This window comes from Cariama cristata, unplaced genomic scaffold (genome assembly GCF_000690535.1).
Source record: "Cariama cristata isolate BGI_N322 unplaced genomic scaffold, ASM69053v1 scaffold16385, whole genome shotgun sequence".
NCBI lineage: Eukaryota > Metazoa > Chordata > Aves > Cariamiformes > Cariamidae > Cariama > Cariama cristata.
Window position 1 is genome coordinate 1 of NW_009617094.1, and position 11,154 is coordinate 11,154.

At 40.5% G+C, this 11,154-nt stretch overlaps 1 protein-coding gene across 1 annotated transcript in view; it reads left to right on the forward strand.

Annotated features, from left to right (window-relative positions):
- Nucleotides 1–456: 456 nt before the first annotated feature.
- The window catches only part of LOC104161848 (copper-transporting ATPase 2-like), a gene marked incomplete at its 5' end in the record, with an annotated part of 12,276 nt that continues 1,578 nt past the window's right edge, over nucleotides 457–11,154 (forward strand). Inside the window, 10 exons of the mRNA XM_009700412.1 lie at nucleotides 457–611; nucleotides 817–951; nucleotides 1,689–1,883; nucleotides 3,457–3,639; nucleotides 5,213–5,411; nucleotides 6,715–6,861; nucleotides 8,197–8,339; nucleotides 9,373–9,576; nucleotides 9,687–9,804; nucleotides 10,594–10,696. Coding sequence (XP_009698714.1) covers nucleotides 457–611; nucleotides 817–951; nucleotides 1,689–1,883; nucleotides 3,457–3,639; nucleotides 5,213–5,411; nucleotides 6,715–6,861; nucleotides 8,197–8,339; nucleotides 9,373–9,576; nucleotides 9,687–9,804; nucleotides 10,594–10,696 — 1,582 coding nt within the window. The remainder of the gene's footprint in view (nucleotides 612–816; nucleotides 952–1,688; nucleotides 1,884–3,456; nucleotides 3,640–5,212; nucleotides 5,412–6,714; nucleotides 6,862–8,196; nucleotides 8,340–9,372; nucleotides 9,577–9,686; nucleotides 9,805–10,593; nucleotides 10,697–11,154) is intronic.

The following is an 11,154-nucleotide window of genomic DNA, read 5'->3' on the forward strand; positions in this document are numbered from 1 at the left end:
GTCCCTTCCAACCAAACCATTCTATGACTGTATGAGACGCAGTGTGAGAACAGGAGCTTTGCCACAGAGACAACTTTTCTATTCCTTGGAAACTGCGGGTAGTGGAAATAAAGAGAAATTGCTCAAACTCCCATGGCTATGCAAAGTGTTAATCGGAGAAATTCCTAGAAGTTCCTTTTACAACCAATTTGCTCCTTGCCCTTTTGAGGGATGGCATACTGGAGAGTTAGGACCAAGGAGACAGCATTTGCTTTGAAACTAAACCTAGAGAAAGGTTTATAGGAGGATGACACCACTTATACATGTCTTCACTAGACAGAATTATACAATATGTGATATCTGGTCATTATTGCTTAGCATACTGATTTTGCCAGCATACAATGAGCTGTGCGCTAATGGACCATGTTCACTGTTATTAGGGGTATTGGCTCATTTATTCTTACCTTTTCTTTCTAGGGGAAGCTATGCCAGTCACTAAAAAGCCTGGGAGCACAGTGATTGCTGGTTCTATAAATGCACATGGCTCAGTTCTTGTTAATGCAACTCATGTTGGTAACGATACCACTCTGGCACAAATTGTGAAACTGGTGGAAGAAGCTCAAATGTCAAAGGTAAAAGTAACAGCAAAGAAAACCTTATTCACAGATTTTACTTCAATAAGAAAAATATTCTGTATTTTGATACATTTACTTGTTCAGCAAGCTGTGTGTTTTTCCAGATTTCAAAAAAGAATTAGATATATTAGATATTTTCATGAACTCTGCATATTTATATTTTGACCATAAACATGCAAACACCTGTTTTTCTTTTTTATAGGCGCCCATCCAGCAACTGGCAGATAAGTTTAGTGGATATTTTGTTCCATTTATCATCATCATTTCAACAGTGACATTGATAGTATGGATCACAATTGGTTTTATAAATTTTGATGTTATTGAAAAATATTTTCCTGTAAGTAATTTCATTAAGAGCTGGATTTTGGTGTTAGGATGCCTTTCAGTGTAATTAACGTACCTTCTGTGTGTAGGGTTTGATGTTGCAGCCTGGCAAATCCTTTTGTACAATGTGGTGTTTTCTACATAGAGCAGATAATTACACTAATTAAAATCTGTCTGCAGGTATAAATATACCTTTGCATTTACCCCTTAGTTCTGCATGGAGTTTCTACAAACTGAAATTATTGGCAGTCTTTCTGGACTAAATGTGATCTATAGCTGCGTTGCAAGGAGCTGAACCATTCCTATCATGCCTGCAACTTTTTCCGGCATCCTTGGTCTTGATGGCAGATAGTGGTTTTGGCTTTAGAAAGAAGATGAGCTTCTGTTATCTTTAGGATGTGTATTTGCTATGCTCAACAACTGTGGGGATCTCTGTACCTGGAAATAAGGTTCTTTGCTAAGCTATAAAGGAAATGCCCACAAGTTATGTTGTCATCTGGGAGCCTGAGATCAGAGTCAAGCATATGTGTGCTTGAGCAGCAAAAAATCCAGAAAATACTGCCATAAACGATTCATAACACTGACCTTTCTCTACCATTACATTAACAATAATAGATTGCTTTCCTATACTGGAAGTTTCCAGGTAAATGTGTTTTTTCAAATGACTATGATTGATTGTACATCTATGTTATGTTCTATTAGCAACCATACATCTCTTTCTTTTTTTTCCTTTCTTCTTTTTTCTTGCAGAATCAGAACAAACATGTTTCAAAAGCTGAACTAATACTGAGGTTTGCATTTCAAACCTCTATCACCGTGCTGAGCATTGCATGCCCCTGTTCTTTAGGCTTGGCTACCCCCACAGCTGTGATGGTGGGCACAGGAGTTGCTGCGCAGAATGGTATTCTCATCAAAGGCGGAAAACCCCTGGAAATGGCACACAAGGTTAATAGTTCATTCTGTACTTTTGTAGCTTACCCAGCTGTTGCTACATGAAGTATAATTTCCCAGGAAATCCTCCTGGTCCACAGAAAGACTGCAGAATGTTGTTTGGTTTTGTTTTGGGTTGGTTTTTTTTTTCTATTGGTTACTGCCCATTAAGGTAGAGAAGACAGCTCTGACCTTTTTTCTTCAAAGCAGTCACAGCAAAGTGTTGAGAGCCAACAGTTCCTGCAATCTCATGCCAGTGAGGCTGCTAATCTGCATGACCTCAGAGGTTTCTGACTTTTGCACTCTCTCTACCTCTTCTGCAAAAGAACCCAGTAATCCAGTGTTTTCTTTCTTTCCTCAGAGGGTTGTTGTGAAGTGTATGTTGTTCATGATCAGTAGTTTAAAATGTAGGATCTAAGAGAAAAACAGAATGATTTGAAGTTGTTTGAGTCTATAGAAAAAAGATGGAAGGGAGGCAGAAAAAGCCCTTCAAAGACAGAAAACTGATGAAAAGAGGAGGAGGAGATTGAAGGAGGAAGAGGTCTGACATGTCCACAGCCAGTGAAAAGAATATGAGTTTAAACCATGCAATGGTAGACTGAATTAGACATACGCAGAACATTTAACATGAAAAGGATGGTAAGAATAAATTAATCAGACTGATAATTCTTGTTCTTACTGGACATTATAAAGCATAGACCAGAAGTTTTTCCAAAGCTCTGCAATAAAAAACCCCCAAAATGACTGCTAATTAGTGTCAGGACATTTTACGTTTTGAATCTAAGCGAGGCTAGGGTCAGGCCTTGGAAAATTAGGTGACCTGTTGGATTCTGTAAGCTTAGTGGGTTGGAACAGCTGGGAATGGAAATAGTGCTTACTTTTTTGATTTTTTTTTTTTTGGTTCTTGTGTTTCTCTGTGCTGTGTTTATTTTCAGGACTAGAATTGACTTTAGCTTTGAGTTTCAGTGTATGTGGGGCTGTATTTTTTTGGTTCATTTCCAATTCCTCAAGACCTATTGGGCTGGCTGACAAGTGATTGCTGAATTTGATAAATAGCATGAGGTTGGTTTTAGTTAGGTTGTTGTTTCTGGAACTTGTTGCATCTTCTTGCACTCTTCCCACCTGCTCTATCACCAAGTAACTTCCTGAGTCCTCTTTCCTCAGCGCTATTGTTAATTGTTTAGAACAGCATTTGTAAAAGCCCTCCTTGCATCATAAACCTTGTAGTAAAGGTGATTAAGGTGCCATTACGCGAATCCTGCATGTCAATACATACACGGACACACACAGGACAGCACAAATCTTGCAATGACTCTGTTGTCTGAGATCCTGATATAGGTACAGGATGATGTTGTAGCTTCAGTGAAATCACTGTATGAGGAATGAATAAGAAATCATAAGGACACCTACTGTAGAGATAGTTCAAGGTACATACAGGAATCCTTACTTTTGTAGGTTTATTCTGTCTTGGTGTGGATATAGTCAACTGATTAGTAAGGTCTTGCCTGTATTTATTTATGTGCCTAAAGCACACGAGCATCCCTGTGCTCACAGGGCTTAGGCAGTAACTCTGGTTTATTTCTTGCAGATCAAGACTGTGATGTTTGATAAAACTGGGACCATCACCTGTGGAGTTCCTAAAGTCATGAGGGTGCTTTTGCTGGGAGACACAGCTGTGCTCCCTCTGAAGAAGGTGCTGGTGGTGGTTGGCACTGCAGAAGCCAGTAGCGAGCATCCTTTAGGAGTGGCAGTCACTAAATATTGCAAAGAGGTACTTAGCCTTCCTATTTCATCTAAGGCCTGAAGCGATCTGTGCAAATGCAGCAATGTATAAAATGAGCAAGTCCCAGAGGGACAAGCCTGCCTGAAAACTAACAGGCTGGAAAGCTGGGAGATTTTATGATTGTGCATCTTAGTCTGGACAATACCAGAAGGCATATTCTAAGCTTTGCTTTTCTGGTAATGCTCTGGAGTTCTCAAGCAAGATCTTACAAAGGTTTTTTCCTGAACTAGTGGAAAAGTAACGATTGTGGAATATGTGCGGGAGGAATACTTATGCTTAAAATAGCATCGTGAAGCAAATGTATGTAGTGACATTTCATATGTTACCTGACTGTAGTCACTTCTGTTAGTCACTTGCTTATCTGAATAGATTAGGTAAAACCCTTTAAAACCTGAATATTGAACTGTGATATTTGAGAGTTTCACAAATGAATTAATAGATTACTCAAGTCATTGCAAACTTTGCAAATCCTCAAAGGTCATTTATGTATTGCATTTTTTCTTCAAGTGTTTCAGGAAGAATGAAAGCACAAATAGTAACCAAAATAAGAAGCCTGGTTTAAATAAACAATTTCTTTCTGCTAAGACAAGTCATTAATCCATTTATGGAAAAAATCATTGGCAAGAATATATGAAACTTATTAGTGATAGATCTTTCAGTGGTAAAATTTGGAAGTTAACATATAAATGTTAAGGAAGGAAAATGAGAGTATGGGTAATGATTCGGTTGCCTTTCTCATGTTTTACATTTTCTGTTCTCAAATTTGTCTTAGTACCCTGACAGTTCTGTAGTCACCCCATGCACCAGTTGTTAGTGGATCATGGCTTATATGAATTGCAATGCTCTACCGTTTGCTAATATCCTTACCACCTGCCTTATCATCCCCGTGTTGTAAGAAGGTCACTAAAAGGTACATGGAATTCCAACTTCCAGAGACAACACAGAATAACATGTTTATAAATGAATGTTTTCTCCATTCTTTTTGTAACTCATAGGGTCCTGGTAATCCCTTTTCTCATCTTGAAGGTACTCACTGTCTTCTCTCTCTAGCTCAACAGGAAGACCCAGTTTCCTTACCATCCAGCCAGATCACTCCAGGAATTAGATACAGTGTTTCACTGTACTTTTACATAGATATAAAAGGCCTGACCCCCCCCAGCCAGTTGTAGGTGAGGTTAATTAGAAGTTGCATCTTTTGGAAGCTGTATGGCTTACTGTTATACTATTTCTCTTTAGTTCCTAGTCTTGGCTGAGGTCATGAACCACGAATGTAACTGCTTCATCCTTGAACTACCAGGAAAAGCTGTCCTTTATGGTTTGCTGGTGCTAAGGCTGAGACTTGGATGTGATCTGTATGGCTGCCCCTTTCTAGAAGTCTAAACCACAGCATATCCAGAACATCCTTATTTTTAGCTCTGTGCTACTGATACTCCATGCTGCTTTTTAGTCGGTCAGTCATTGTCAAGAAGAGGAATGTGTCCTCTTTTCAGCAGGAGTTATCTAACATTTGTACCCCATGTGGGCAGCACAGACTGATGATGAACTCTGGTTACATCTGCAGGAGCTTGGCACTCAGAGCCTGGGATACTGCACCGACTTCCAGGCAGTCCCAGGATGTGGCATCAGCTGCAAAGTCGGAGGTGTTGAGGCTGTCCTGGGCACAGCCGAGGAGGGTCTTGATAAGCTGGGCGCTAACAGGAGCGAGGACAGCAGTGCTCCTCTGGCAGATAACGCGCTGATCATGCTGTCGGAATCGTACGGTACGTCTACCACCAAAGTGATCACCAGTCACAATGCAAGAGCTAATGAACCAACAGTGCCGACCGCTGTAAAACAGTCCTATGGGACTAGGAACAACAGAAAGGTGGATTTATGGCAGAAAAAGGCAAAGAACACAAGGGACAAAAATGCGCTGTAACAAAAACTGAAGCTCTCTCTATCCCCGACTCTCAATCTCTCTGCAATTCAGAAACCTAAATAAGAATTTAGATGCTACAGTGATGGCTACTCGAAAAGTCCGTGCAATACCTGAGCAATAAGGCATACCCAGCAATGTTCCTTTTGGATAGAAGAACGGTCCAGCAGAGAGAAAAGTTTGCCAATTAGCATTATCTTCCCATTTAGAGCAGCTCCCTTTAACATATGTTATCTTACTGCAACTTTTTATATCCTACCCTTTAGTTCATATTAACTTGGACCTTTTGTTTTCTGTTCATATATCTCTCAAGACACTTAATTTAAAAAAAAAAAAATCTATTCAGCAGATGCACAATAAAGCGTGTTACATCTGCAAACCAAGTTTCAATACCTGGTGGTTTTGATTAGGCCAATACATTTGTTTTTATTTCAGGCTCTGTGGAAGCCACTTTCCTCTTTTGTAGTGTAGGAGAGAAAGAAAAGGTATTTAAAGACTTCCTTAAGAAGCTCATCAGTTCTCTTCAGAAGGCTGTGGCTCTCCTGACATTTTTGAGAAATCTATTAGAAGAATTAAATAAAATAAGAACTTTAATCATCAGAACTGATGTGCCATTTGTGGATGGTGTTAATGTAATATTTTCTCACTTGCTTCATACGACTCTTGTGAAGTTGAATTGAATTCATAATGAGGTGCTCTACACACTGTTTCATTGTTTGTTAGAACAAAACTACTTTTTTCTTACCAGAAATAGCCTTTATATTTGAAAGAAATCATTAGTTGTGAGAACAAAGCAGCATGACATTTACAAAATGTGCATACTGCACTGATTCAGAAAAACAATGCCAACTGGCAAAGGCACAGATTGAGTCTTGAAGGAGAAAAGTTTTATGAGGCTGTCTTCAGGTAGTGCCTATGCATTTGTGTTTGGCCGTGACAGCAGCACTTCAACAAGACTATTTCTGTTTGTGTCTTGAGTGTGACCATTGCCAGTCCAGAGCACAAACACACACACAAAATTTTTTAGGAAAACCTCTTCAGAATATCCTTCTATAGCTAATGCAACCTGACCTTGTAATCCTCAAACATCTCTGGCTTGTCTTCACTATTTTTGAGTTGCTCATTTTTCTTTTTGTCTGTTCACAAAGGTCCATCAGCTTCTCACACATACTCGGTGCTGATTGGAAATCGTGAGTGGATGCGACGCAATGGGTTGCATATTGCAAATGACGTAAATGATGCAATGACAGATCATGAAACAAAAGGACAGACTGCCATACTAGTGGCTATAGATGGTAACTGCTGTTCTTTGGAGTCACTTAATAAATATCCGTTGATCCTACCAATTGGATAAAAACAAACTCTGAAGCAATTGATCAGTGGCTTAGTGTCAAGAAGCTACTCATCTTTTAGTGCAGAACTGCTTGTGAACTGCAAAGTAATAAAGTGTACTTAAAAGAAGCTTTCACCTCAGAACAGTGTTTATAAGATTTTGTTGGGTAGTTTTTAATTCAAGCATTAATTTCTGAACCTCCTGTTGTCTAGGACTGTTGCTCAGAAAAGCAGTGCCAGTGCAGTGCCATGTCCCATCCGGACTTTACATCACTTAAGGATCACAGGCCAACCTGTTGCATCACTGATTCCAAAACATTTCATGAATAAACATGATGATTCATTAGATCATTCAAGTGTAATAGATTAGACTAAATTAGTTTTGCCAGAGGCCGCCTGTTCTGTGCTACGCAGAAAGAGATCCCAGACAATACCTTAATATGAGAAACTGCTGTAACGGTGATAGATTGCCAGTGCATCTGTGATCTTGAAGTGGGGCCTCTGATTCAATTACTGAATAAATATTCTTGGTTCTCCTAGAGAGCAATTTTGACAGTCATTTGCATGTCTCAGCCTGGGCTCCATCAGCAGTCCAGCAAAATCAAGTGCCTTTAGCATGGAAATAATGGCCCTGACATACAGCTGGTGTTCCTGTTGCTGCTAGTGATGATAGCAAATAGAGATACAGGGGTGCAAAACCTACTTAAAGCCTTACTTTTGAAAGGTAACATGCAACGATAAACCAATGTGGGATTTTTGTAAGTCACATGAAGGAAACATGGATGCATCTTTGAGTCAGTGTGTTGGAAAGCAGGTGCAACCCTTCTGTATGAAAATAATTACTTATAATAGAAATCCAACCCTGAAAGACTAGAGGGCATGAAACCAAATACTCTATATGCTTCATCCTGGAGGAGTGGCTTCAACATCTGCCCTGGGCACAAATACCAAAACTTTCTCTGGCCCACTATTGTATTTGTCTGTACCATAAAACCTAGAAGTCAGGCATGTTTAAAAGCTACCTTCCTTTTCTCCCCTTCCTTCTGATCCCTAAATATCAAAGGTGTTTGTTGTTCGATCTGAAGCAGATAAATGAGAAAAGTGTGTATGTGTGTAAGAAAGAGGCCGTAACTTAGAAAACTGTAGACAGTTAGTTGTTCAGGCTTATGAGTGTCAATATTGCCCAGAATGTGTTATTTCACAAGCTGTCACGGTGTGATGGAGGGGAAGCCCTGTTCTCTTGCTGCCACTTTGCCTCCCACAGCACTGTCTCTAACAGAGGACGTTTCTTTGTGCAGGCCTATTGTGTGGAATGATCGCGATAGCAGACACTGTCAAGCAGGAGGCAGCCCTTGCTGTGCACACACTGAAAAATATGGGAATAGATGTGGTGCTGATAACGGGGGACAACAGAAAAACTGCAAAAGCCATTGCTACTCAGGTATCTGCTTCTTTGCGTTTCAAAAAAATACATGATGAGTTTCTAAAACTCTGCTTATCCCAGTGTATTTGAAGCAGGAACTCAAGAGTTTCCCTGGATCCGTTAAATGAAGACTAACTTTTCTTGAATTGAACTGAAAATCAGGTCAGGTCCTATAGCATAGTAAAGGTCAGTGGCTGCATTAAGATCCCACTGAAGACAAGCAGTCAGTACTTCTCCAGAGGTGCAGAGTTTCTTGCAGTAATTAGTCTGTTGCTGAACTGAAGCCTCCTGCTTCCCTCCACTGAAAGGCAGTTGTGTTTGGTCAGTGATGAAGGAAAATTCCTTTAAGGTCCAGTCATGTTCCCAATAAGGGAAGTAGGGATTTGTCGTTATCTTTAAGGGTAGTATAGTAATAAGAATAAGAATTATTGTTAAGAAGCATAGCAGCCTAGAAGAGGTTGGGTTTATATGAGATTTCCTTGATCTCTAACTATAAATGTTGCTCCAAAGGCAAAGCCAAATTCTCACTCTATGTTGCTACTTTTCCACCCTCTCCATCTTCATTTCCCTCTTCCCCTTTCCAGCTTATTTCTAATCTACCGTGTGCCACACTGCTTTTCTCATGTATCCCACCACACAGCTAACTCAGCCAGCACTGTGCTATGCCCATTCTGTATGTGGTATGTTGTGAGGTCTGTTTTGTTTCTCAGTGTGATGCTTTAATTCTTCTCCAGAAAACTGGCTCTTTTAACCATCAAACCTTTATTGCCAGGGCAGTAGAGCTTCAGAAGCCATGTGGGGCATGACGCTAAGGGCAGAACATGGTTTGCCAGCATCTCTGCAGTAAAGATAGAGGGGGCTGTAATCAGTCCCTTTCTTATGCCAAAGGCGTGTTGCTCTTCAGCTTTCTGTGTAGCTTGCAAGTGTTGCATCCACCGGAATCAGTTTGGTTCATCTTCCTTTGTTTCCTCTACCCAGAACAGCAAATGGCTCTCTTCCTTTCAGCATGAAGCATATCATCAATTTGGTGTGTTTCTTTCTTTGTACATAGGTTGGGATCAAAAAAGTCTTTGCTGAGGTTCTTCCTTCTCACAAGGTTGCAAAGGTCCAGGAGCTCCAAAATGGAAGGAGGAAGGTTGCGATGGTTGGTGATGGAGTCAATGATTCCCCTGCACTAGCCAGGGCTGATGTTGGAATTGCAATTGGAACGGGCACTGATGTTGCCATTGAAGCAGCAGATGTTGTTCTTATCCGAGTGAGCACTACAGTTTTGACCTGTCCTCTTTTATCACTGACACTCCTCTTTTTGGTTTGGTATTCTGAAGACTGCATGTGGAAAATTTTCAATGCTCTTCTGTCTTGCAGAACGACTTGCTGGATGTAGTTGCCAGTATTCACTTATCAAAGAGAACAGTTCGAAGAATACGAATAAATCTGATTCTTGCCTTAATTTATAATCTGCTTGGAATACCCATAGCAGCAGGTATGTCACTGCCGGAGCTCGGCTTGTCGAAGACAGCAGCACAGTTGAGCTCTGTGGTGCCACTTACAGGATTTTCTGCTCAAGAAACCAGAGAGAGGTTCCTAGAGTATTTTAAACTTGGCAGAAGGAAGACAAAATACATACGTTCGTTCTTTTTTTTTTCATGTTGTAGGAAAAAATCTTTGTTCCCCAAATTTTAAACTCTTAGGAATAAATTCTTGTATGATGACATGAAAACCATGCACTTATTTCACATAGCAGTACTTGGGGATTAGTTTCAGTATATTCACACCGAGCTCTAATCAGAGATACCATCCCACTCCTGGGTGCTCCCTCTTTTATTCACCCTGAATCACACATTTTCTCTCCTACTACTTGCGTTCTGTCTGCTTCTGTCAGACATCTTCTCATGCTCTAAATTTGTCCTTAAAACTTGCTTCAAGCATTCCTCTTTTTCTTTATGAGTAACTTCTTGCTCCTTTCCCTGGACTATTGCCTTGTCTTTCTGTTGCTTCTGCTTTGTTTCGTATGTGCAGAATAGCTGGAAGGGACAGATAGTCTCACCTTGTGGCCACCTTCTTGTAGCTGAATTGGTGCAAAGGTCATTCCTTGCAACAGAAGGGACATATTTAAAAATAAGTGAGTAAATATATATCAATCTAGTTGTGTTTATAGAGGTCTCAGCAAGTCGTGTTGTAGAACTGCTGATCTGTTCTATGATATGCAGGGGCAGAAATGTCTGTATTGGAACATGCAGCTCTGGCTCATATCCCTGTGGTTTTTTGCTAGGTGTGTTCATGCCTGTTGGCCTCGTGCTTCAGCCTTGGATGGGATCAGCTGCAATGGCAGCTTCTTCTGTGTCTGTCGTGCTGTCCTCCCTGCAGCTGAAATGGCAAGTTGTCTTATACTAGTCAACTGGGGAGCTGTAGGCAGCACTGCCGCTGGGACTCAAGTGAGACGTTACTTTGGGCTTTGTATACCTAGAAGTACCTGACAGTCCTTTAGCTTGGGGTTGTTCTGTCTAATCCTTGGCTCCAAAACAGACAGGTGTCACTATTGTGAACACACCTGGACTAAGACAGTACTGAGCATTCCTTAACTAGGAGCTAAAATTGTGACTGGATGCCACCTGGGCACCTGTGTTGGAGATCTAGTTCAATACCAAATGAGGTAATGATCAGCAGTGGGTTTGCTGTGAACATCAAGTGAACAAGTCATTCAAAAGATAGTTCTCCATAATATAGCAGTAGATGTTTTTTAAAAGATTTGTACCTGGGTTTTTTTTGTCTACTTAATTTAGCCAGAGAGAAACAGAGAAGCAGTGTATTTATTCTTTCGCAGCTTGCTACA